The sequence below is a fragment of the Giraffa tippelskirchi genome, chromosome 13 (genome assembly GCF_054371585.1).
Source record: "Giraffa tippelskirchi isolate mGirTip1 chromosome 13, T2T-mGirTip1v1.2.pri, whole genome shotgun sequence".
In the NCBI taxonomy this organism is placed as follows: domain Eukaryota; kingdom Metazoa; phylum Chordata; class Mammalia; order Artiodactyla; family Giraffidae; genus Giraffa; species Giraffa tippelskirchi.
Window position 1 is genome coordinate 90,314,342 of NC_137287.1, and position 26,022 is coordinate 90,340,363.

General features: G+C 41.8%; 3 protein-coding genes across 20 annotated transcripts in view; 1 reads left to right on the plus strand and 2 right to left on the minus strand.

Moving 5' to 3' along the window:
* Positions 1 to 3,718: 3,718 nt before the first annotated feature.
* Positions 3,719 to 11,668, minus strand: TMEM230 (transmembrane protein 230). 16 transcript variants are annotated; one of them, XM_081559172.1, is made up of 6 exons: positions 11,401 to 11,668; positions 10,320 to 10,469; positions 9,473 to 9,586; positions 9,041 to 9,119; positions 8,039 to 8,161; positions 3,719 to 4,811 (listed from the first exon to the last, which is right to left on the minus strand). In XM_081559172.1, exons 3-6 carry the CDS (start codon positions 9,493 to 9,495, stop codon positions 4,671 to 4,673), a joined length of 366 nt encoding a protein of 121 aa, XP_081415298.1. In that variant the 5' UTR covers positions 9,496 to 9,586; positions 10,320 to 10,469; positions 11,401 to 11,668; the 3' UTR covers positions 3,719 to 4,670. The 16 variants fall into 16 exon arrangements, with proteins under 16 accessions (XP_081415298.1, XP_081415293.1, XP_081415289.1 ...); XM_081559167.1 differs by having other exon boundaries at positions 11,250 to 11,668; XM_081559163.1 differs by having other exon boundaries at positions 11,218 to 11,668.
* Positions 11,669 to 12,168: 500 nt separating this feature from the next.
* Positions 12,169 to 23,979, minus strand: PCNA (proliferating cell nuclear antigen). Of its 2 annotated transcripts, XM_081559159.1 has the most exons (7): positions 23,721 to 23,979; positions 17,671 to 17,914; positions 16,425 to 16,522; positions 16,220 to 16,287; positions 15,294 to 15,488; positions 13,417 to 13,540; positions 12,169 to 13,328 (listed from the first exon to the last, which is right to left on the minus strand). In XM_081559159.1, exons 2-7 carry the CDS (start codon positions 17,889 to 17,891, stop codon positions 13,249 to 13,251), a joined length of 786 nt encoding a protein of 261 aa, XP_081415285.1. In that variant the 5' UTR covers positions 17,892 to 17,914; positions 23,721 to 23,979; the 3' UTR covers positions 12,169 to 13,248. The 2 variants fall into 2 exon arrangements, with proteins under 2 accessions (XP_081415285.1, XP_081415284.1); XM_081559158.1 differs by lacking the exon at positions 23,721 to 23,979 and having other exon boundaries at positions 17,671 to 18,080.
* CDS2 (CDP-diacylglycerol synthase 2) overlaps positions 23,792 to 26,022 on the plus strand; it is a 53,948-nt gene continuing 51,717 nt past the window's right edge. The window contains exon 1 of one of the 2 annotated variants that reach the window (XM_081559155.1): positions 23,792 to 24,020. In XM_081559155.1, the coding sequence (XP_081415281.1) occupies positions 23,964 to 24,020 (57 nt within the window). In that variant the 5' untranslated portion in view covers positions 23,792 to 23,963. Of the gene's footprint in view, positions 24,190 to 26,022 lie in introns of both variants that reach the window. The other variant, XM_081559156.1, reaches the window with a different exon arrangement.

Genomic DNA, 26,022 nt, shown 5'->3' on the forward strand with positions numbered 1-26,022 from the left:
AGTGAGATGCCATGGTCCTTCCCTTCCCTTGTGTTCAGCCAGAGCAGGACCAGAGCAACTATATGCTGGAGAAGGGTGGGGGCTGAAGACCTCCTCACTCCCTCCCACAGGCAGCTGTCAGGGAAGGGGGCAGGACTGCCATGCTGGCTCTGCCCCCTGGCTCTGGGTTTACTCCACCATGGAACAGCAGTTTTCCCAGGTTGGCCTCAGGGATAACAGATAGGCTCTCTCCTCTCCCTGTTTCATTCCCAGCACTACTCCCTGAAGCCAAAGGAGTGAACATCTTCCCTCTCAAACAGCAGCTTCCACTTACTGCGTGCCAGGCTCTGTGTGAAACACCCTCCCACATTGTTTTATTTAACCCTCACAATTACCCTGGGCTTCCCTGGTGGTTTAGCAACAAAGAATCCACCTGCCAATGCAGGAGACATGGGTTTGATTCCTGGGTTGGGAAGATCCCTTGGAGTAGGAAATGGCAACCCACTCTAGTATTGTTTGGGAAATCCCATGGACAGAAGAGCCTGGCAGGCTACAGTACACGGGGTCTCAAAAGAGGTGGACAGGACTTGGCAACTAAACAGCAATACAGTTACCCTATGGGGTAGGAACTGGTTTATCCCCACGTTATAAGGAAACTGAGGATCCAGAAGAAATTTGTGCAATACCTTGTGGCAAATGAGACAGTCTATGCCCACCCCACGTTGGCATTAAACCATAATTGAACTACACAGTGAGGCTAGGGGCCAGTGGGACTGAATTCAGGAAAGAAGCCTTAGGATAGGAATTTAGATGACAGAGCAAATCAAATAACGTGAACTGACTTGGTTTATGGCCCTCTGAAGGTAAGCAGAGTCAAAGCTGTTCTTGTCCCTTTACCTGCCTCCCTCACTGTACCAGTAATGGAGGTTCCTCTGTGCACAACCTGGAGGAGGGGACTTGGAGGTGGTTGTGAACTGGGCTCAGTGGCCTGAGCAGAGGGTGTCACGCAGAGACTTGACTCACCAGGTAGCATCAAATCTATCTACAGAGTAGCCGTCCTCCCCAGCAACTGAAGAGGGTCATTTAGGAGATTGAATGAAACAATACCAGCCCATCTGTTTGTACCTCAAAACACTGCATCCTGGTGCAGAAATGCGCTGGTTCTTCATTCAATAAACCTAAATGCCCACAAGCACTGTATTAGACTTTGTGGAACTGTAAGATACACTCTTTGCCCTTATTGAAGAAAACTAACAGGATGGAGAAGGCAATGGCACCCCACTCCAGTACTCTTGCCTGGAAAATCCCATGGATAGCGGAACCTGGTAGGCTGCAGTCCATGGGGTCGCTGAGAGTCGGACACGACTGAGCGACTTCACTTTCACGCATTGGAGAAGGAAATGGCAACCCACTCCAGTGTTCTTGCCTGGAGAATCCCACGGACAGAGGAGCCTGGTGGGCTTCCATCTATGGGGTCGCACAGAGTCGGCCACGACTAAAGCGACTTAGCAGCAACAGGTTTGATACAAAAGAAACCAAGCAATGGTGTGGACTGCAGTGAATTGGACAATTCTGCTCAAAGCTGCTTCACTTACTATTTTGCTCCAATTGGTTGCCTCTGAGCAAGAAAAATCTATTGATTTTTTTTCAAGAAAAGCCCCAAATCAAGTTCAGCTGAACTTTTCCATTTTTAAAACAATTCTAGCCAACCTCTGCTCCTCACTGACCAAGCCTTATCTTTTCCTATAATACTCAGCACCTAAAAATTCTTGGCAGAAAGGAAGCAACCAATATGTTTCTAGCACACTGACCAGGTAAAGCTTATCCAGAGAATGGGCCTGAAACTGCCATCATATGTATTAATAGAACAGCTGACACAACTGGGGATTTTTAGCCTTGGAAATGACTAGCGAGAGGCATAAATGCTGTTGCAAATAAGAAAATCCTTATAAATCTAGGGCACACTTTGCTTAAACATGAGTCCCAAATATTAACTTTTTACCTAAGAATCTTTCTCAATTCAGGGTTTTCCTAAATATTAAAATAAAGTAGAAACATGTAATGAAATTGCCTGGCACAACATTTGGCAAAGCATTCAAGAAACACTGACCATTATTATGGAGGTTTATACATTTTCTATAAAGCACAAGAATATACCATTACTGTCATTGCATAGTTACATAAAGTCTGATTTTGGCTTAATAAAAAATACTTCTGTAACAATTCCAACTACAGTATGAGATTATGAACCTGAATGTTCAAATACAATAGCAAAGGCCATTCCTCAGGGGATTGAAGATATGACTACCACTTCAGGAATCTGACTATTATGGTCTCTGTTCTTAGGACCCTATGACTACACGCACAACTTGGAAAACTATACATATGATGTGCATTAAAAAGAAATGTGTGGCTAATCTCTGGGATACAGAAAGATACACAAAACTGAGTATGTAGGGAAAAAAATTATAGAACTATAGAATGGGAGTCAGTTGTTTTTGAAAAATAGATACAGATAGTGCTTAGAACATTTCTAGAAAGGGATACAAGAAACTTACCTAGACAACCTTGGGAACTGGCTGTTTACTCCCTGTTTACTCACCATTCCATTTTTATTTTCCCCCCCTTATTAGTAGTATCATTACTCTTAAAAAATGGCCAAATAATTTAGTTTGGCCAAACCCTTCTGGTTCTTAGCTTTGCAAACACTGCCAAGGATACTAAGCTTTATACATTTCTTCACATTTTCACTGTCACAGCCCAAGAACTTTAGACTACTATACTCCCCAACCTACTCTCCCATTACCAAATGCACCTAACCTTGGTGGCTGCTTCAGGTCACCCTCTCACTGTCCCTCATTTCCTAAGTCTTAGACTAGATTTTTTTTCCCATTTGTGCCCACTGTGAGGGTGTAACAGCTCTTAGATACCACACCAACACTGGCTCCCAAATTTCTAACTATAATTTTGACTCCCTTCTCAAACTCCAAACTGCATATTGCAATTGCCTACTTGGATGTCAAGTAGACATCTAAATTTAATATATCCGAAGCTGAACTCATCTTCCCCAATACCGCCACTCTACCTACAGTCCTTCAAATCTTAAGCCAATGGCACTTCCAGCCTTATAATCATCCAAATCCATTCATTCTGTTCAGTCGCTCAGTTGTGTCCAACTCTTTGCGACCCCATGGACTGCAGCACGTCAGGCTTTCCTGTCCATCACCAACTCCTGGAGCCTACTCAAACTCATGTCCATCACATCAGTGATGCCATCCAACCAACTCATCTGCTGTCATCCCCTTCTCCTCCCACCTTCAATCTTTCCCAGCATCAGGGTCTTTTCCAATGAGTCGGTTCTTCGCATCAGTTGCCAAAATACTGGAGTTTCAGCTTCAGCATCAGTCCTGCCAATGAATATTCAGGATTGATTTCCTTTAAGATTGACTGGTTGGATCTCCTTGCAGTCCAAGGGATTCTCAAGAGTCTTCTCCAACACCACAGTTCAAAAGCATCAATTCTTCACCACTCAGCTTTCTTTACAGTTCAACTCTCACATCCATACATGACTTCTGGAAAAACCATAGCTCTGACTTCAGAATAAAACAATGACTGGAAAGCAGTCTAAGCACAATGCTAGTTAACTAAAACTGAAGGTTGTCCTGGGGATTGGGATCCAAGACATATAATCATTCAACTGTTTTCTAAAATATGTTAAAATTAATTTTTAAGTCTAGGATTTAGATTTTGACATTTTAATTTCTTTTGAATACAAGTCACATTTTGCAAGCTAGGAGGCAGATCAAGCTAAGGCAGTCCAGTCCTCTAGAGATCCAGGCCAATTCTTAAAATCTTCAGCAGAATGACATTAATACAAGGTGCCAACAACAGGGTTATAAACTCTAAATAATAACCATTCGTTTACATTTTTTCCTTAGGAAACAGCCAAAAGTCTAGTCCATAAAGGTATGATAAAAGAACATCTTGATCTACACAGGACAGAATGATCCAAATTATATGCTGGCCAGCCTATCAGTGAGCCAGATCAGAGCTGGCCAAGGATTGGTATACAGAGAAAGGTGTTTACATTTTGAAAATTTGCTTTGAGGTTTAAAAAATTGCTAGTTGTTGTTAATAAGAAAGCAAGTAAAAAATATTATAGATGCACCACACTGATATTTGATTGTGCCAAGGTCTTCCACTAGAACACAAAGTTAAAGAGTATGGGGAGAAGACACTTAGATATTTTCAAAATAAATTACTTAGTAATAAGAAATCTGACATATCGCATTCTTCCATCTGCCATAAGAACATTCTGACCATGAGGACTATTGTAAAGAATGCTCAACTCCAAAAAGGGTGGTGGCAGAACACTTTCCACTACAGAATAACCTCCCACTTTCCCATACAATTAATATTGCTACTCTCCCATGATGCATATTCATACGGAAAACCTTTGTCAGGAGCTTTCTGCTAGAGCCAGAAAATGAAAAATAAGAGAATGCCCGAATGACAGTTACTTGTGAGCTTAGTTAACATCTTTCAGGGTAGACCCATAAAATGTGGCCACTGTTTTGTTAAACATCTGCCAACTGTAGAACTCCTTAGCCCTTAGTCATAGTTTCTGCTCAGTGTCTTAAAGCTGGGCTCAGTTCCATCTGTGACTCTTTTCTTCAGGGCTGGGGTGGGTGCTAGTCATCAAAGTCTGGAATGTCATCGTAGGAGTATCCCCGGTAGCCTTTGGATGCATAGTAGGCGATGCGCAGGTGGTAAAATCCTGGCAGGAACACCAGGATGCCAATGATCAGGACAGGAACGGCCCGGTCTGCCCCCTGGTGGCAGAAGGAAGCAAACATTACCGCCATGCAAGTTATTAAATTTTAAAATAAAGTCATGGGTCCAATTCATAAATCAGTTATCATATACTTTTCAGAGCTTTGGGAAGTACACTACCAAGAGAAAAGGTTTACATCTCTTTGTCTCTTTAACAATTGCAGAAAAATTGCAAAGTACTAAAATTATAAAGAAATTATTCATGTTCATCCACAGATATTTTGCCTAATTTTTACTCCTTTAAAGTTTTTAGTTGTGAATATACCAAACTCTGTGCCTTGTTTTTTGTCCCTCATTATAACACAATCTGGGTTTCCCTCGTAGCTCAGTTGGTAAAGCATCTGCCTGCAATCCAGGAGACCCGGGTTCGATTCCTGGGTTGGGAAGATCCCCTGGAGAAGGAAATGGCAACCCACTCTAGTATTCTTGCCTGGAGAATCCCATGGATTCTGGCAGGCTACTGTCCATGGGGTCACAAGAGTTGGGCACGACTGAGCGACTAAACCATCACCACAACACAATCTATAAAGATCTGCTTTTAGCAGAGCTATACATGCAATGTATTGATATATTGACAGGCTGCTTCATTCAAAACTGAAACAGGATTCTTTACCTCAGATGGTTATTGTGGAAATTAAATGAGGTAATTGATACATGTAAAGCAAGTAGCTTCAGCTGGCACACAATGACAATAAATGCAAGCTTAAGACCAAAGGAAGAGAACTTGAAGGGGATTATTTGAACATTAAAAATGATGGTCTACAACTTTCATAATTGACATACTTGGTGCTATTTCTATTATCTTATTTTACATTTTCTACTTTTCTGTTTATTTTTTTCAGGATTTCGACTGTACATCCATAAGGAGATATATCCTAAGGATTAAAAGAGTTGCTAAGAAAACTTACAGTGCACTCAGCCTTCTTTTACTTAGCATTAATACTGCTGTTACTTTTAAACTGCTGCTGCTGCTGCTGCGAAGTCGCGCCAGTCGTGTCCAACTCTGTGCGACCCCATAGACGGCAGCCCACCAGGCTCCTCTGTCCCTGGGATTCTCCAGGCAAGAATACTGGAGTGGGTTGCCATTTCCTTCTCCAATTACTTTTAAACTATTTAATGTCAAATAAGGCATTAAGAAATTATTTCAATATCATTGGGATAGACATACATACCTACAAGCAAAGAAATTAAGTTCAAACTGTAATCTTAAACTTGCATGGGAAATATCTAATACTACAGCTATTATGACATACTGGATTGGGCAAAAAGTTCATTTAGGTTTTTCCGTAAGATGTTTTGGAAAAACCCAGAAGAACTTTTTGGTCAGATCAATGTCTATACAATATATCCTTGTTTTCTATAGGATACCTATTTCCTAATTCTGTCTCTGAAAAAGCCTAGAAAAAATGAAAGCCAATAGTAAACGGCATCATTAATGCCCAGTTTGTGAGCTCTAAATCTACTTCCCATAAAGAAACCAGAGCTCCTTAGTGAAATGGCTGTTTAAAAGTTGGGGGACAGAGAATATACAGATGGGCCTGGGATAATGTGCTGAGCCAGAAAGCAAGAAAACTATCAAAGGCTTTGAGAACCCATGTGTAATAGCAAACACAGAGCATCCCTATGAAATATTCTTTCTAAAAGAAAACTAAAGTAGATCTAAACCTAAGCAAGTTCCTAAATCTATCAGTACACAAGAAAAAGGGGAATAGAAAAACAAGGTAAATTGTATTAAGACAATACCCCTAGATTTATGTAAAAACTGTTAGAGATGCATATTGAAGATGCACACTTAATAATGATTTACCAGCAAATGTAAATCTGGTATTTGCTTTAGTATATATAGGGAAAAAAGTTGGGGGTATAGATGAAACAAAAGGTCACTAACTGTTGATGTTCAGCTGTGGATATATACTGGGGGTTCATTATGTTATTTCATGTACTTCTGTTTTGTTTTAAATGTTTGCAATAAGAAGTGAAAAAACCCCAAACCAAACCAAAAACCAAAACAATCTAATAAGTGATTTTCTTAGTTAACACCTTTATCCTTACTTATAAAGTAGTCTTTTATAAATCACACAAGGTGAAGTGCTATTTGTGATCTCACCTCCACTCTCAATTTTTACATCATTAATAAAGTTAACTGAAGGCACAGTTCTGAAGTTTGATGTTCAAATTTAGATAGCACTAAGTAAGTCTCTGGTAGCCACATAATACTTTTAAAATAGCTAAAGACAAATTGCTACACAGCTAAAGCAAATTTATATACATCTCAAAAGCCATATGCAGCCATTTTATTGTGACAGTCTACTATTCCCAATTCCAAGGATTAATGCCCAGAGTTTTAGCTCTTTGCTGTGTTCCCTATACAAAGCAATGTGACCATCATCCTCTGGTCTGGTGTGTGTTGAAGATCAGATGCGAACTATGGTCCATATTAGTTTAGATGCTGTGTATAAGCATCTGTATTGGGCTTCCCTGGTGGTTCAGATGGTAGAGAATCTGCCTACAATGAAGGAGACCCCGGTTCAATCTCTGGGTTGGGAAAATCCCCTGGAGAAGAATATCCTCCAGTATTCTTGCCTGGAGAAACCCACGGACAAAACAGCCTGGTGGGCTACAGTGCATGGGGTCACAAAGAGTTGGACATGACGGAGTGACTAACACTACCACTACTATAAAATCCAAGAGAAAGAACCACCAAGAACCACTTTAGGTTTCTAAGGTATCATACTGAAGCTCAATAGGAACTTCAACCAAATCCAATTTAAGAAAGATCTGGTCCATGAGCCAAAAGTCTTGCCTTGGTCAGTGGCCCCAGACCTATACAAGCCTCACTGCTTCTGCCCAAACACTAACTACAGTTTTATGTCTGTGGCATTGCAAAGTTACAACAATAGCATCCCACTCCAGTTACAAACTTTATCACTCAGGAATCCTCAGTGCTCGACTCAGCTGTGCTGTTCCAAACTATGACAGTAGGAAAACTACTCACATCTCAGAGGGAAAATTTGCCTACCTGCCATACCTACATCATAGGAACTGTGAGAGAAGTTTGTTGAGGCTCAAAGGAAGAAATATCTTGTTACCTGAGAACAAAATCTTAAAAAAAAACCAAAAACACCCTTTTCTTCTTTCTGCTGAAATATGCTGTACTAGATATAAGACAACAGAGTGGCTCACATTTTAAACATCTTATGGAAATCCCACAAGCCCCTCAGCTTACCCCTTTGCTGATATAGCCTGCCAGCAGGAGGGAGCCTATGATAATGAGAAAGGCGCCAATCAAAAACAGCACTGTAGCAAGCGCAATGGCCTTATATGGGATCTTAGGAGGGCTTTTCTTAAACTGGAAGAGAAACAAACAAAAAAAGACAAGGAAGAGCATTATGAATATACCAGGACTCAGATACTTAAAAGCAGGGAGGGTAAGAAGAATCAATCTTGGTGTGTCTTGAAGTAAGTCCTACCACCCAGTGTAGCTCTGGGAGAGAAAGGAAAAGGACTGCAGGAGATGAAGCTCCAGTTATTGCTCTAACAATAACTCGAGTAAGGAAATACCAGCAGAATGTTATTTTTTCTAGTTCTAGTCTCATTCCACAGACCACTCATTGTAGTTAAAAAAAATCATTTTCTTACAAAAACAAGACACTTTATGTTAGACATGTTTTTAATAAACATGCCTTTGCACATGGAAGGCTGTACTAATCTACAGGGATTAAGAGTGAACATCAAGCTCTGGAAAAGTAAGAAAGAAAAAAATGATTTCTGGCATTCAAAGTTAAGTTGGCATCTAGTCAAAGTTTTAAAAACAGCTTTTTCTGAAGCATCAGTTGCCTGCCCCACAGAGCAAGTAACCTGCCCTATTAACAAGTTCAATTCAAGGTTAACATTCAAAGACAAATTTCTAAGGTTTGGCTCATGTTTGCGTGTGACCGAACTGCCTGGAAGCTTTTCCAGCCTGCTTAAAAAAAAAACACAAAACTCTCTCCTTCAAGTGTGGGTCCCAAAAGTACAAAGAATAATTGATCTCTTCATACTGATACTTATTTAAAAGGATGGGGTTCCTGCTACTTCTTTGATCCTAGTTCCACCTAAAATAGTCTAGTCTAAAGCAAAGTGGGCAAAAGGAGATGCTACATCATTAAGTATTTTATAAACAATATCAGGGAGGACACACATTTAAAAAATATTCTCTGTTTTACTTACTGTTTGCCACAAAGAATACCTTTAATAAATTGGATCTCATGACATCAGGAAAGAAGGAAGATTCCCACAATCTGCTGGCTTTAGCAGTGAGTTTCTCCCTTAAAAGATGAACTGGTTTTGACTGAAGTGTAAACAAACTGGTAACACAGTCTTTAAAAAATTCTACCTAACAAAAGATAATCTGATTATTTCCAGATAAACTAAATAAAATTTGCAACTATTGGACTCTGGCATCACAGCTAAAATTTCTCAGAAATGGACAATATTTATACCGGTTTGAGACTGCTCTGCCAAGGTCCCTCTTTCTGCAGGCTATGGCTGAGAGTCTCAGCAGTTTCTTTCCTGCCGCTCCCTCTAATCTCTAGGAACAATCCGCAAAACCTGGAAGGCCTCCCTGCTAACTCAGCATCAACAGAGCCAGCTAATCTCATCAGGTCCTTTCTGCATTTACCTGAAGGTCAATGTAGCCATCATCTGTACTAGAGAGTCTTGAGTATTTCACTTTGCTACTGGGAATTCCAGTAGCCAGGTTGGTACGAGACGGCATCATAACACGCTGACACAGCTACAGTATGAAAACAAAGGAAAGTATTATTGTCTGCAGGCTACAACAATGTGTTTGTTATACATACTGGAGTTCTGGGCTGCCATGTTATACTAGTAATTGGCGATTTAAGCTCCACTGCTCTTAGAGCCTTATATTCCTTTGACATGAAAACATTCTCATTATGCCTCTACTCTAGTTTCTCCTGGTAGAATGAGGATCAAGACATTTGCCAAGAACCAGACTTCATATTTATTTTGCCATTAATGTTTCTCTGCCTCGCCATTAATGTTTCTCTGCCTCCTAATTTTTTCAAAGTCACAAGAAAGTAGGTGAAACAGTGGTCACTTAAATCCATCTGACATTTCAACCATTCTGCTACAGTACTGCCTGTGCCCCCGTCCCTGCATCCAGAAAAAGAGGAGCATATACTCAAGTGATTCTCTTATTTGACGAGGACAGAGGAGAGAGGGTGGGAAATGAAATACATTCACATCAGCATTTTGCCTATTTCCCTCTGATGGATATTATCCGTTTAAGGCAAAAGATCTGTAAAAGTTCTTGTAAATTTGGATAAGCTACTGGCTACCAGTATTATACCAGTGTCCTCTGATTTGCCTGTCTCTCTGCTCCACCCCAGAGGGCTTCCTCGTCGGCTCAGCAGTAGAGTCCAATGGAGGAGACCCATATTCAGTCCCTGGGTTGGTAAGATTCCCCTGGAAGAGGGCATGGCAATCCACTCCAGTATTCTTGCCTGGAGAATCTCATGGACAGAGGAGCCTGGCAGGCTACAGTCCATGGGGTCGCAAAGAGTCCAACACCACTGAAGTGACTGAGCATGAATGCACTGCTTCACCCCCAAGCAATGCAAGTAGCAATTTCACTTTCCAGGTTACTTCTTCAGCTACATCAAAAACAAAACAAAACAACTCTGAATAAATACTTGGTTTTTGTCCAAACTAGTCAAAGTTGACTCCCATAATGAAATCGTGGCTATTACGTCACCAGCTTAAAAGACAGTAGATAAGATTAAATTGAAAAACATTTGTAATTCGTGTACTTTTCCTCCTTAAAACCACAAAGTTATGTGAATGAAACAAGTAAACCTATTTTGATCATGAAGTTACTTGATTTCTAAAAGTGAAACATATCTAAGCACTTTATATATACTTAATTCTGAATATTAATGAGCTGTTTTAAGTGGCCTGCAGTCAACCTAATTAGCATTATAAAGGAACTGGTGCTAAACGCTCCTGTTCCTTTTTAATAATTTTGTAATGATGCAGAAATCAAGTACTGAAAAAATAAGAGTGTGCTTTCTTATATGCTTTTCAAAAATGGTTAGATCAAATTATGTCAAAAACTATGTTTTTAAGGGTTGTGATCCTGATTACACGATAATCTAAATTTAAATCTATAAAACTTTTTAAGTCCAAACTACCAATAAGTGGGGGGTTTTGAGAGCATTTAATCACCTCTGATTTGTATCAGTCTTTAAAAAAGTTTACATACTATCATTAACTATTCATACACTGCATCAAAACATAAAAATGGGCTTGGCGTGAGGAATACGAGACGATTGCTTATTGGTAGCAGAGTAAGAATTCGAAAAGAGGGAAAAGGAAAAACGTAAAGCAATGTTTTCTGAGTACCTGCCCAACAGGCTTTTTTTTACCAGCCTCACCGGAATCCCAAAATTTCTTCAGCACTTGAATGTTGCAAGAATTTTTAAAGCATCAGCAAAGCACTTAGCACACAGCTTCGTACTACGCGCCTCTCCACACTACTTCCCCGTCCGCTTCCAGACCCAGCCAGCAAGAGAAATAAGAACCGACGTGAATTTAGATGGAAAAATCTGGTTTCAGGAAAGCGGCCAGCCGTGCCCCGGGAAGGTGAATGCTCCACACCGAGGACTCCAGCCTTGACTGGCGGAGAACGCAGTCCGGGCCGCGCCGCAAGCCTGAAGAGAGCGCTTCCGCTTCCGCTTCCGCTCCCGCACAGCGAGCACGCACGTCTTATCCGGGGCCCGAGCGCGGACAGCTCGCTCACGGTGGGCAGCTGGAGCGCCCGAGGCCTCCCCCAACTGCCACCCCGCCTCGACCAGCAGGACGCCGGAAATGCCGTATTTTGGAGGCTGCGGGCCGGACGTGGCGTCAACGGGGGCGACGCCTTCTCATTCTACTTTCTCCGGTATCAAGCCCGCCTTCTTTCCAGCGGCCTGCAGGCGTCGGGTCTTACCGCTGCGCTAGCGGGCCGCGCGAGTCCGGTGGGTTCCTAGGCAGCGGCGCCGCCTGGGTCACAGTCAGGCCCAGGGCTACCCGGCCAAGTGTTTCTTTCTGGCCACCCAGGCAGTGTAGAGAGCTCAGTGGCGCTGCGAAACGCGGAAGCCGAGCTGACGAAGCTCCAGAAAGCTGGAGCTGCCAGGTCTCCATGTGCCCAAGGAAGGCCGCCTTCCCCGGGGTCTGCGCAGCGGTCTCCGTCGCCGTCTACCTCACCCACTAGTCTCGAGTAGCACCCCACATTCTCGCGCTTGTTTCCTGCACATCTTCGGGCCATTCCCCATTAAGAAGCCTGCCCACAAGGAACATTTTGCAATACATAAAGCTCTTTAAAATGTCAAGCTTTATTAAAGTATAATTTACATATAATAAAGTACAATTGGGTTAGTTTGACAAATGCAGTTTCAGAGACATCACCACAGTGTAGATAAAATATTTTTTTCACTCCAAAAGCTTCCATCAGGCCCCTCTGCTGTTACGTCTCCTTCCCCAACACACCCGGAAGGTAATTTATCTACTGAATACAGTGAGTTCTACCACCGAATAACTAGAATAGGTGACTTTGTAGCACAATTACTGCTGCGCCTTTTTCACTTTCTTGGTTGACTTCCGACACCCACGGAAATCATTTTCATCCTTCAAGGGAATAAGTCCTCCTCGCCCCCGCCCCCAAGTCTACTTACACTAGAAAAACTATTTTTGCACAAACATACTTCTTGGGACCTATCACAGATCTACTAACACTTGCAAGACTACTGTACAAGGCTCCCTAGGCTAAAAAAACACTGCCCTAAAACAATGCTATAAGTGGCCTTATAAAGGCCACTGAACTTTGCAAACATTAAGCTTCTGTAAAGTGTTAGTTTCTGCTAATACAAAACTATTACATGTGTTCTCTCTTCATTTCTTGAGCTCAACTCAGAATACCAAAGTAAGTTTGGCAAATGAATCACCCCAAAATACTTGCTGTATTTGAAATACTTTAGACTGAAAAAATAGAGCAGTTACATGAAAGAGTTGCTTGAACTGTAATTTGTTTAGGATACTTGCAATCATTGTAGTCCAAATGAAGGCACTGTCTTGTGATGCTTAAATTCAAATGACTTTTATTTAAATTGAAAACGATACTTAGAACACATTTAGAGTCAAAACTCTTTTGTTTATAAAAACTATAAGGATTATTCCTAGGTAAGGCAGAAGTATTACTAGGTTAACAAGACCAGATTTGACTTTGGACTTTTCTTTAAACAAGTTGTAGAGAATGGAGAAAAAAAGTTATTTACAGAAAACAGTATCTACATATGTACTCAGAGGTACAAAGACAAAAGAGACTTAAGTGTGTGCTGGCATCTCAGAAGCAGTTCTCAAAGAGCTTAGTTTTATTTCTTTGAATTTTAAGAATGTCTAAGATCCTTCTTCATCCTCGATCTTGGGAGCCAAATAGTACTTTAAGTGTCCCATATCAGCAATTTTATACTCTACAACTGAAAGAAAATGGGAACATAGTTAATTATTGAGAAGTACCACATACACTACCTACAAAACCAAGATTCAACAAGTTTATTATCTTACCAAGGGGTACATCTGCAGACATACTGAGTGTTACTGTAGGAGAGAGTGGAGTGGCTTTTGTAAAGAAGTTCAGGTACCTCAGTGCAAAAGTTAGCTGAACTGGTTCATTCATCTCTATGGCAACCTTAGGGAGAAAACAAAAGATTCATTATACTGAACAACATTAAGATAACTGCAATCCATTCATTTATAGTATACATTAAAAAATAATCAGCTAATAAATAAAGGAATAAAATATATTAATATATTACAATTCTGCAAACCCTAATGACTTAATGATTATAGACAAAATTTATTATGGTTGATAAAAATCACAAAGATAGCCAAATACCTCATGTCTCCTATAGAGGGACACACCACTATCTATAAAATGTTCTCGTTCTCCCACCTCTAAACACCTTGAAAATCATCAAGCCCCTAGAGCTGTATCTATCAGAAAATGGATCTGAAGAACAGACTAACTGACATAAGGAACTCAGTGGGCAAAATCCAGACTTTGGGAAATTTGATAACAAATGACTTAGCTTCTTCAACAAATGAAATTGTAATGGAGAGAGGGAAATGGAAACTGGAGAAACAATAGATTAAAAGAAACCTAAGGAGCACATCCCAATCAAGTGTAATGCTGCTGCTGCTGCTAAGTCGCTTCAGTCGTGTCCGACTCTGTGCGACCCCATAGACGGCAGCCCACCAGGCTCCGCCATTCCTAGGATTCTCCAGGCAAGAATACTGGAGTGGGTTGCCATTTCCTTCTTCAGTGCATGAAGTGTAATGTATGGACCTTATTAAAAATCTTGATTCAAATAAACTGAAATAACAAGGGAAGCAGGAACACTGAAAAATTCCTTAACATAAATTTTCTTAGATGTCATAAAATGTTTATACTATAATAACAGTAAGATATTCATGTGTGAACTTTTTAAATTTCTGGCTGTGCCTCACAGCTTGCAAGATCCTAGTTCCCAGACTAGGGATTGAACACATACCCTCATCAGTGAAGGAGTGGAGTCCTAACCACTGAACTATTGAGAGAAAAACAAAAATCAAGATTGGCAAGGAAATGAGATGTAATTTAGAATAAAAGAATTAGCTCCTGGAGTTTTGTTACTAATATATATTTATTACATATATATATATTTAAACTCTTTATTTAAAAGTTAGTATATAAGGATTACATAAGAGCTAGATTTTCCCGCCAACCAGATCCTTTTATTGAGTTGCTCAATTATTCAGTAAAAACACAGTAAATACCTCCAGAAAGCCAAGGGTAGCCTCCCAATCATATTCTTAAGAGTATGTGGTAGACTGATACACAAAACCATTGTTCTGTAGTTTATACAAGTTGCACTGAATTTGCATTCCCTTCTCACAAATTTAAGTTAGATGGCATTTATAGATCAGTTACAGATTTCAGAAGTGTCTTTCAATTCTCACAAATCAGTTACTTGAAAATGCAAATTGTTTTTCTTTAGAGCTTTCTTTAATCTTAGCAATTACCTTGCTATGGACTGAATGTTTGTGTCCACCCCCCATCAAATTCACATTAAAACCAAATTTCCAATATGATGGTACTGGAGGGGACTTTGGGAGGTGCTTAGGTTAGGAAGGCAGAGCCCTCATGAATGGGATTAGTGCCTTTTAGAGACCCCAGAGAACTCCCCTACCCCTTTCACCAGGTAAGGAGGCTGCTGTCTTCTTAAACCGAGAAGCAGGCCCTCGTCAGACACCAAATCTGCCAGCTTCAGAACTGTGAATAATAAACTTTTGTTGTTTATAAGTCACTCAGTCTATGGTATTTTGTTATAGTAGCCTTAGCAGACTAGGACATAACCCAGTGTAATTCTTCAAAGTATTTTGTTTACTTAAAAACTACTTACAGCTTCCTCCTCTTTATCAACATTACTCGTCTGTGACAACTTAATATTTCCATTTCCAAGTTCTCCACTTGCAGAAAATTTCACTCCATCTTTTGCACAGGAAATTACAACAGCATCTCCAATATGACTGAGATCTCGGCATATACGTGCAAATTCACCAGAAGGCATCTTTACTACACAGCTATACTCTTGTTCCTATAAAACAAAGAAATGTAAAGGTCATGGAAATGAAAGATTTGGCACCCTCACTTCCTGAAGATTCAACATCTAAACAAGAACTCAGAATTCAAATTTTCTAATTACTCTGAAATATCATTCATTGTGCAATTTCTTAACGTTCTCCTAAAAAAAAAAAATGCAGATATAAAAAAGTATAGGAATAATCATACTAAGAAACCAATTAGAACTTAAACTTTTAAAAGTAAATGCACTATCCAGGGAACAAGAGCCTTCACCTAATCACTCTATAGGAGGTCTAAATCAAGAAGACATTAAGATATGGCATACAAATGGTAACAGCACAAATAGGTTTGCTTTCCAAAACAAGAGCATGTTAGGCATTGTAAACATCTGAACACATCTTCTATTGATGTTGATAAAACCTAACCATAATGAATTTCTGCTAAAATAGCTTTAAAATCTCCTCTCAATAAAAATCAAGCACTCTAGGAATAATAATTTTTTTAAAAGATGCAGAGGCTAATGCAAATATGTCCTTGGCAGCAATGAATTCAAACCAATGAGCCACTGTAGAATACCATAATTTAATAAAATGACAAATATGTAAATACCCTACTCTGGAATATACATGAGCAGATACATAGAAAAGTTCTGTTAGGAAGTAAGCTTTAAATTATTATATAAATATGTTATGTAACTATCATGACTGTGTACAGCATGCTCAATCAGAAACTTCTGATACTCACTGGAATTCCAAGTTGTTCAACATCTAAATCCATTAACTTCATTTCATAGTCTGAAACCTTTTCCTGATCTACCAAAAGAAAGCAAATTTGAAGAAAAATATGTAAGTTTACAACTAAGAGGTATATTTACAATCATCAGACTTGGGAAATACTGACATTGCATTTTAGTTTCCTCTACCATAACTTAGCAGAAGGGTGGACTTACTTGGAGCTTCAAATACTAGTGCCAAGGTGTCCGCGTTATCTTCAGCCCTTAAGGTAATGATGTCTTCATTGCCAGCACATTTTAGTATTTTGGACATGCTAGAACAGAGAAGACAAAAGGTTTTAAATCAACACCATCTTCTCAAGATCATTAGTTTTCTAATGGAATTAAAATCAGGAGTTATCATTTTTAACTATTAGTTGCTGTTGTTTAGACCCTAAGTGGTGTTTGACTCTTTTGCGACCTCCTGGACTGTAGCCTATCAGGGTCCTCTGTCCATGAGATTTCCCAGGCAAGAATACTGGAGTGGGTTGCCATTTCTTTCTCCAGGGGATCTTCTCCACCCAGGGATCGAACCCTCATCTCCTGCATTGGCAAAGGGATGCTTTACCAGTGAGCCACCAGGGAAGCCCTTAACCAGTACACCACCTGTCAGATTGGTGAGTCAGGAAAACCTACTGCACGGGGGGATATGCAAGCCGGTCCGGACATTTTGGAATGCAATCTGGCAGTATTTATACCCAAAAGGCCCACAACATACCAAGAGCATTTCACTTCTGGATATAAATAAAAGAACACTATTTTATGAATTTCAAATCCCTTATGGTGGGTGAAGTAAATTATCGGGCCAACTAGCTTTAAAAATGATCTAATAAACCTATTAAAGTACACTGAATGTACTATGGGTATTCACCGTAAGCTTTTAAGATTTCAACATGGCATTTATAGTAAGCTTTAAGATTTAAACATGTATAGTTCAAAAGTTGAACGCCACTGCCCTGGAGAAAAGTTTCAAGTCCAGGATCTTAGGGTGCTCACCGCAACTTGGCAGTAATAAAAGAAATACTCTGGTCCCTAGGTAGGGCGACAGAACTGGGATATACTATAAAGCACTTTCAGTCAACCAGGACCAAGGTTTCTCATCCAAGTCGCCTGCACTTAATGACCAAAGAGTTCTGCAACAGTCTTTTCCTGGCACCGCAAAGTCCATCATTTTCCCGCCACCACCCGCTTTGTGACTTTGGCGCGGAAAACAGCCGGTTCGCTGTTCGCGCTGCAGCCAGCGCGGGCTTTGCAAACCGCGCGCTCCGCTGGGTCCCGCCACCACCCCCACTCCGCAGCAGGCCAATGAGAAGACGCAGATGGCCCACGCCAGCCAATCAGGGCCCAGGCTCACAGGAGCTCCCGCCAAGAGCCAGAGGTAGGAGTGGACCATGGCCCGGATGTCCGAAGCTTTGGAGCTCACCTAGTGAGGTTCACGCCCATGGCCAAGTTGCGGTCGCAGCGGTAAGTGTCGAAGCCCTCGGAGCGAAGGGTTAGCTGCACCAAGGAGACATGAGACGAGTCCATGCTCTGCAGGTTCACACCACTCGAGCTGATGTCCCAACAGGCCTCGTTGATGAGATCCTTAAGCGCCTCCAGCACCTTCTTCAAGATGGAGCCCTGGACCAGGCGCGCCTCGAACATGGTGGCGGAGTCGCAATGACACGCTACAGGCAGAAGGAGTGAGAAAGGTGTAGCCGGCTTAGGCTTCAGAGGATGAGAGCGAGAGGCGGAAGACGACTACGAACGCCTGAGACGAAGGAAGCCACTAACAGCTCGCCGCGCCTGCAGCCGTTTAATACTGCCGCGTCTCCTAGCGCGCGCTACGCCCCCGCGCCCCTTGTTGATACGTCATCACGCTGCCCTCTCGCTGCCTGGGCGGAGAGACTGTAGAGCCAATCCTGTCCCTGCACTGCACGAAACCCGCCCCACCCCGAACATCCATTGGAGGATGCGGGTATGGGGGCGGGGCAGAAGCGCAGCGCTTCGGAGGCCGGGCGGATAGGCGTGCGCTGGAGTCCTGGCCTTTTTGCCTTGTTCCGGCACCCGTTAGAGGAGTCCCTGTGAGTGTGAAAATCAGTCCTAGACTGGGCGGGAATGGTTGGTGAGCTGCGACTCTGTGGTGCCTCATCAGCCTCCTGCTTGAGGGGTAGAAAATTTACAGCCGTGAGTGAAACGTAAATCCAGCCTGTGTGCTCAGTCTCATCAGTTTGTCTGACTCTTCAGGAAGAAAAGCCACCTTGTAGCCTGAAGAGTGTAGCTGCTTTAAGGGATGTACAGTTATGATAAAAAACAACAAAACAGTTAACCTCCCCACCACCAGCTCTTAAACCTCCACAAATTGATATCATTTATTGTATGTAACTTTCTAACTTTTTTTTCCTCTACAAGTGTATATCTTTTAAAAAACAAAAATGAGTTCATGCCATAAAGAATTCAGCAAAGTGCTTACTAAAGTATGTTTAATTTTATGCCAGGTTCATGTTTTGTTTATCAGCACCTCTTAAAAAGATGGCATCATATCCTACAAATGTAACCTGACCTAATTGCCAACCTCTTGTAATTCTGGCAACTCCCTGAAGTAGTATTTCTGGATATAGGAGCTTACGCATTAAATTTTTGATAAACATTAACTAAGTTGACTTCTAAAAGATTGTAATTTACATTCCAGCCAAGACTATGAGCATGCTCCTTGCCCCTAATTTTTCTAACTATAGTTATTAGCAATCTAATTTTTAAATCTGTGCTCATTTGTGTGGAAATTTCAATTTGCATATTAAAAGACTGGTGTAAATTGTATATCTTTCATACAGTTCTTGACCATTGCATGTTTATATTTTTTCTATTAAACTGTCTTTTTCTTATTGATTAAAAGCATTTCATATATCAATCATCTCCGTATTATAACTATTCCCCCTTTGTTTCTTTTTTCCTTTGTTTACAGCATTTCTTTTTAGTTGCTTCTAATGTTTTACCTTGGTCTGTAGAATTCTTTAGTCTTTCTACCATGTATGGTGTGGATTTGGTTTTATTCATCCTGTTCATAGAATTTTTGTATTCCTCAGCCAAAGGATTCACGCATTTCATAAAGTCTAGAATATTGTCAACCATTATGGTTTCAAAAATTGCCTTTCCCTACTCAATGCTCTCCCTCTAGTATTTCTATTAGATGTGTCTTTAATTGAATTTAAGATACCTTCAATTGTAAGATGCTCCATTTTATGTAGCACAAGAAAATAAAATAAGAAACTATCCTGATTTATCATTTAGATTTTCTGTTTTGTTATTATCATAGAACTTTGACTTTTAAAAACATTTGTATCATATATCACTTTTGTGCATATGATGCACACATATATAATATATATGTAAAAGCACACACATATATAGAAGCACTCGTAATATATCTTAACATATAGTCTCTCAGTCAGTTGCTGATACTGCTGTTTTTCCATATATCACCGTTGTCAAGGCTGTGAATGATGCAGCACTCTTAACAGTGATACTGGGCTTCTCTGGTGGCTCAGTGATGCAGAGTCACCTACTGGTGTAGGACCTCTGGGTTCAATCCTAATCCTGGAAGATCCCACATGCCTTGGAACGAGGGTCTATGCACCACAACTATTGAGCCTGTGCTCTAGAGCCAGGGAGCTGCAACTACTGAAGCCTGAGTGCCCTATATCCCATGCTCCGAAACCAGAGAAGCTATCACAATGAGAAGCCAGTGCACTGAAACTGAAACCAAGAGTAGCTCCTACTAGCCGCACCTAGAGAAAGCTTGCACAAAGTAACAAAGATCCAGCACAGCCAAAAATAAATAAATAAAATTATTTTAAAAAGAGTGCTACTATGTTGTTTCTGGAATTTATTCCAAGACTCTGCCACGCATTTGTAAATTTTGATGCTAGCACTAACTTCCTTTACGTATGATCAACTATCCTTTTGATATATATATATCAAAACACAACAGTTTCATCTTTTGTGGGTATTTTCCTTTCTAGGTCATTTTGGTGTCTGGGTTCCTTTGCAAAATGTGGAATGCATTTATTCCTCCAGTGAGAAGTATTTGCTTCACTAATAACATGTGTACTCTGTTACTCTGTTTCTGTGCTTTCTGCTTACATAATAGCATTTTGGTTTAATGCCAAATCAAAGTGTTATTAATTTGAAGGTATTTTAAATGGCAATTTAACTCCACTCATGATTTAAGAATGGCTATGAACTGTGGTCAGATATGGCCTTCTGAGTAGTTAGCATTTTACCAGAGAAACTAGCTGTTTGGAGAGTGGGAGAAAGAGTATTCTTGGCTGAAAAAATAACATGTTTAAAAGGACAGCATGCTTAGAAGGTGTTCAGATAGTAGTTTGTTTTAAAATTCAAAGCTTTTTGGACTTCCCTAGTGGCACAGTGGATAAGAATTCACCTGCCAATGCAGGGGACTTGGGTTTGATCTGTGGTTCACGAAGGAAGATTCCACGTGCCATGAGCAACTAAGCCCATGTGCCACAACTACTGAGCCCACACTCTAGAGCCCACAAGCTGCAAGTACTGAGCCTGAGTGCCTAGAGCCTGTGCTGGGCAATAAAGGAAACCACCACATTGAGAAGCGTGTACACTGTGAGAAGCCACCACAATGAAAAGCCTATACCCTGCAGTGGACAGTAGCCCCTGCTCGCTGCAAATAGAGAAAGCCCAAGAAAAGCAACGAAGACCCAGTGCAGCCAAAAATAAGTAAATAAATTTGAAAAAATTCAAAGCTTTTTAATAAATATTTTCCCCCAGTTTTATTGAGATGTAATTGATATATAGGCTTCCCTAGTGGCTCAGTGGTAAAGAATCAGCCTGCCAGTGCAGGAGTTTGATCCCTGGCTTGGGAAGATCCCCTGGAGAAGGAAATGGCACCTACTCCAGTATTCTCGCCAGGAAAAATCCCATCGAAAAATCTCTGTGTAAAAGCCCACAGAGGATCCTGCTGGACTGTGGTTCATGGGGTCGCAAAGGTTTGGACATGACTTAGGGACTGAACAAAAACAACTGACATAATAAAACTCAAAGATTGATAATGTCTGGAACACACTGAACAACGGGGAGAGAAGTTGCAAAGAGAGGCAGGGCTGAGATCTTATAGCACTTTGCAAGCCTTCTATAAGTGAAAAAGTTATCAAAGGAAGCTTTGACATGAGACTTCTATTTTATGAGGATTACTTTAACATCTAGTAAAGGTGCTATTCTAAACAGTGAGAAAAATGAATTAAATTATGATAAAAAATTCATTAAACTTCTAGGAAAGAATAAAGCTATAGACTCTTCCTAATTGTTTACTGAAATAAATTCGACAGATTAATTAAAATTCAAATATGTGTAAACTCAAGAAATGGAAAAATATATTGGTAAATATTTAAAAGATCTTGCTGTGGACTTCTAAACATAAAAGGAAAAAACACCCCATAAAGCATAAGGAATGACTACATAAGTTTTAAAACTTCCATATGCCTAAAAACTTGTGTTGGTTAATATATTTGAAGTTTTCACAATAGAGAAACCCAATTCAATGTATCTAAACAAAAACCAAAGGTCTTTGGCTTTCAGTGTCTAAGGTCCAGTCTTAGTAAATGTATGAAAAAATAGTTTGCATTCTGAAATTGTGTGCACTGGTTCTCCAGTTAGGCTGGGTTTCAAAGCAAACAGCTGAGCTTCCAGGAGGACTGATGTAATGCTTACTTGGATGTGACTTTTCACATGTTTCCCAAAGGTGAGAATCTTGTTACTAACACTTTCACTTGTCTTAAAGGATGAACTTGTGGCTCTCTCTATTGACATCCTTTTATATCCTATAGCTAATAAACCTTGTATAATTTATCCAAGAAGTGTCTAGTCTTCAAGAGGTGATCACTAACAGTCAAAATAGTGGTCACACAGTCCCCAACAGATTAAGAGTTTAAAAATTACAATCAGCATGTTATCTACTTTTATAAATAAGACTAAGACAAAATAAAGCACAAAGCAAGGCTTTCTCTAAATAAATAATGGCCTGAATGGAGTGGTCTGTTTCTCTCAAAAAACAAAACAAAACCAAGTATTTGTGCAATGTTGTTAATAGGGAACAAAGCATACCCTGAATTCAGTGTTCCTCCACACCTGTTTTGGGCTTCCCTCGTGGCTCATCGGTAAAGAATCCGCCTGCAATGCAGGAGGGAGACATGGGTTCTATCCCTGGGTCAGGAAGATCCCCTGGAGGAGGGCGTGGCAACCCACTCCAGTGTTCTTGTTTGGAGAATCCCGTGAACAGAGGAGCCTGGCGGGCTACAGTCCACTGGGTCGCAAAGAGTTGGATACGACTGAAGCGACTTAGCACGGATGTCACGTCTACTTTACTGTAGACTGTAAGCAGTGTTACAGGCATTTGGGGATCTAGTTTCATAGAAATCAAGAAAATAAAACATCCTTTCCAGAATTCTCACTATTTTCCCCAAACCTCACAGTTCAGGTCAAAATTGCTAACACAAAATTGCATCCCCTATGTGTGCAAATTTCTCTCCTTGTTAAATTACAAGATGCTAAGGGAAGAGGCCCCATTTTATACTTGTTTTACATCACTTACAAGGCAGCGAACAGGAACTGCTGAGGGCAATGCTGAGCAACACAGATATTAACAATTTAAGAAGGCCGGGGGTATGCTAGAGCGGGCATTGGTGGCAAACAGATTTATGTTCTAATTCTTAGTGGGCACTTTTTAGCCGTGATATCTTGGCTAAATCATTTTCTTTTAGGAGAAACTTCATTCATTAGGGACTTGGGATGTGTCAGGTACAGAGGGGATCCGGCTGTGAACAAAGTAGGCAGCATTCCTCCCCACCTAAAAAGGTCTTTCAGTAGTTCAGAAGGCAGAAAAGAAATCTGAATAACCATGGAAAACCCTAGCTGTAAAGTGAAAATCATATCCACTTCCAAGTGTTGTGCAGTTTAAATGAGATAAGTTAGATTACATAGTTCAGTGCCCAGCACATAAAATAAAGCAGACGATACAGACTTAAGTTTGACTTTCACTTCCTTATCAGTTCAGTTCAGTTCAGTCGCTCAGTCGTGTCCGACTCTTTGCGACCCCATGAATTGCAGCACGCCAGGCCTCCCTGTCCCCTTATCAGTAATCTCCTCCTTTTACACAGGTGGGCTCCCCAGGCCTTTCCGCTCAGGGCCTAATAAGCGGATACTTATCTGTGTGAGGGAAAGTACTGACTAGGCAGGCTGGAGACCGGGGAGGTAGTCTATTACCCCCAGCAAGTTGTTAACCTCTAAGATCCGAAACGCACGCCTTTTCCGGCCCCCTTATGCTACTATCTAATAATGCACGCCTCTCCACTGCGTTTCATTTGCCCCGCCTCCGCCCCGCCTTCCTAACGGGTTCGCGCCATTGGTGGATCTCCCGGGCCGGGATGGCGGTGGCGCGCCTGCGCCCTCGCTCCGGGCCTTTACCAGAAAAGGAGCTAGCAGGCAGAGGCTGGAGAAGGCTGGTCAAGCTCCGCCCGGGTGAAAGGGCGGCGGCTGCGCCGGGCGGGGCCGAGTTCCAGGGCTGGCAGCTGGGCTGCGGTGGGGCTAGCGAGCCGCTGCGTAGCTGCGCGCTGCTTTGGCGACTCGGGGCTGGCCGAGCAGAGTCTGCGCGCCGGCCCCGGCGTCTGCGCTACGCGGCAGCGGCGACTAAGCGCTGGTGTCTCCAGCATGACGGAGCTGAGGCAGAGGGTGGCCCGCGAGCCGGAAGCTCCGCCCGAGGACAAGGTAGCGGCGGCACCGGGTGGGCGCGGCCGCGGAAACGGCGTCCCCCAGAAGTCCGTGGGGGGCGCGCACAGAGGGGTCTTCTCTCCATTTGACTCTGGCGCGGCCGCCGGCAGCATCGGGCCCCACTAGGGCGGACAGTCCTTGGGTGCAGGGTCCTCCGGAGCTCGCGGTAGGGTTCAGCAGGTCGAGGTCCCGAGGACACGGCTCTGGGGTCCGGTTGGGATTGGTATCTCCGCGGCGCAGGAAGGAAAGCGCGGGAGGTTGGGCACGTCCGCCTGCCTCGCTGGGCTGATAGGGGCGGGGGGAGGGTCCCCACTCCAGTACACCTCCCCAGGCCTTCCCGGGTGTGAAGACGTCGAGACCCCGCAAAGATTCCTCAGAGCGTGACTTAGCCTCTCTGATCTCCCGTTAATTGTTGAGGGGTGAAGGTGTGTCAACACAAGGCCATGGGATTTGCCTGTTAGGGGATTTAAACCCCTTCTCGAAAGTTAAATCTGTTGGCTTTAAGCAGAGAAGTCATGCAGTCATTAGGTGTTGAAAGGTATATTCCCCAAAGATGGACTTGTTTCGTGCTTCAGATGTGGGCTTTGTTGGGGTAGAGAGGAGGGTAGAACAGAGGCCATCTTGGGGGGGGGGTGAGGGATGAGGTGAGTAGATGTCTTTGGTTGAAGTGAAAGGTCTGTGTAGGGAAGTTGAGGAAGGTGAGGAGTGGCCTTGTTACTGTGGACTCCAAATGACAGCACAGACTTCGTGGTAGTATTTCAAGCCTGGAGTTAGTTGTGGTCAGGAGCAGTGTTATTTGGTGGATTGATGACAGTGATGTGTAAACTGGACTGAGGGAGCCTGGACCAGAATGAAAGAGAGTGTCTAACTCGTGGGTTGCCAACTGGTGACCCGCAGTTGTTTTCTTTGGTCCCTGTGTTGCTTTAAAAAACCAGAATATTTCTCCCAGCCATTTGAATTTATTGCCTGTTTTGGATCATTGGAAGATCTGCCATCATATTCCCAGCTGATTAATGTTTGGCTGGAACTGAGGAACAACTGCTCCCACCAATCCCTGTTGCCCGTACATCAGGCCCTCAATACCCATTTATGTAGCTTTCTATTTTAGAAAACCGGAGGAAAGGAACATTAGGGAGATATCAGGAAGGAAGAAAGCCAAGATTTGATGTCAACGTGTCAACAGCAGTTACACTAGAAGGGTGAAAGATAATGGAATTTGATTTCTAGAATATCTTTTGGAGAAAAAATTGGTTGCAAGTTGAGGAGTCACTTACAGAGACAAGGTACTTTGAAGTTTCTAATCTTCCCATTAAATACCCTAGTTTGGCCTGGAAGAGCTCTGTTGCCACCATGCATATGCCTACTGGGACGTTACCAGATGTTTTGAGGCTGTATAGTCCTGTATAGGGTGAGAGATCAGACTTGATGTTAATGGGACTTTGTGGTTTTAGGTGTGAGAAGAGCAGTCAAAAAAGAAAGCATGATACCTAGTGGGCTGTATGTTAAAAAGCTACTTGTAAGAATTAGACTTAATGGTAAAAACAAGCAAACCCACATACCCCAAAACCGTGAGGTTATGAGATAAAACAAAATTTCTACCCTCCCCATCCAACTGCTTGGATCCATTTCTCAGACAAAAGTGCCAGCTGATTATTAAGTACTTTCCCATCCCCTGTTTTAGGTAGGGAGGGTATGAAGAACTTAAATTTTTTTACAACTTTGCTTCAACTGCTCTTATGATGAGAGAATGCCTGGGGCTTTGAAGTTCACTGAATGCTTGTTGCCCCACAAACACTTAGTCCATTAGCTCAGAACAAGGCAGTTGCTCCATTGCCAATATTTCTGGATTACCGTGCATGGGATTTTTTAATAATAAAGATTCCTTTTAAGAACTGTAAAATGCTTTATTTGTCTTTGATGAATGTATGCTGTGCTTAGTCACTCAGTTGTGTCTGACTCTTTGTGACACTGGACTGTAGCCTGCCAGACTCTACTAGCC

Coding starts and splice junctions, on each gene's coding strand:
- TMEM230 (XM_081559161.1), bottom strand. CDS start 10,364: ATGGACTGTAGCCTGCCAGGCTCCTCTGTCCATGAGATTCTCCAG. Junction 9,587..10,319: donor CTGTCCATGAGATTCTCCAG/GCAAGAATACTG, acceptor TTCATACTGTAG/CTGTGTCAGCGTGTTATGAT. Junction 4,812..8,038: donor CAGGCTATATCAGCAAAGGG/GTAAGCTGAGGG, acceptor TTCTGCCACCAG/GGGGCAGACCGGGCCGTTCC.
- PCNA (XM_081559159.1), bottom strand. CDS start 17,891: ATGTTCGAGGCGCGCCTGGTCCAGGGCTCCATCTTGAAGAAGGTGCTG. Junction 16,288..16,424: donor ACTAGTATTTGAAGCTCCAA/GTAAGTCCACCC, acceptor TTCTTTTGGTAG/ATCAGGAAAAGGTTTCAGAC. Junction 13,541..15,293: donor TTGATAAAGAGGAGGAAGCT/GTAAGTAGTTTT, acceptor TTTCTCCCTAAG/GTTGCCATAGAGATGAATGA.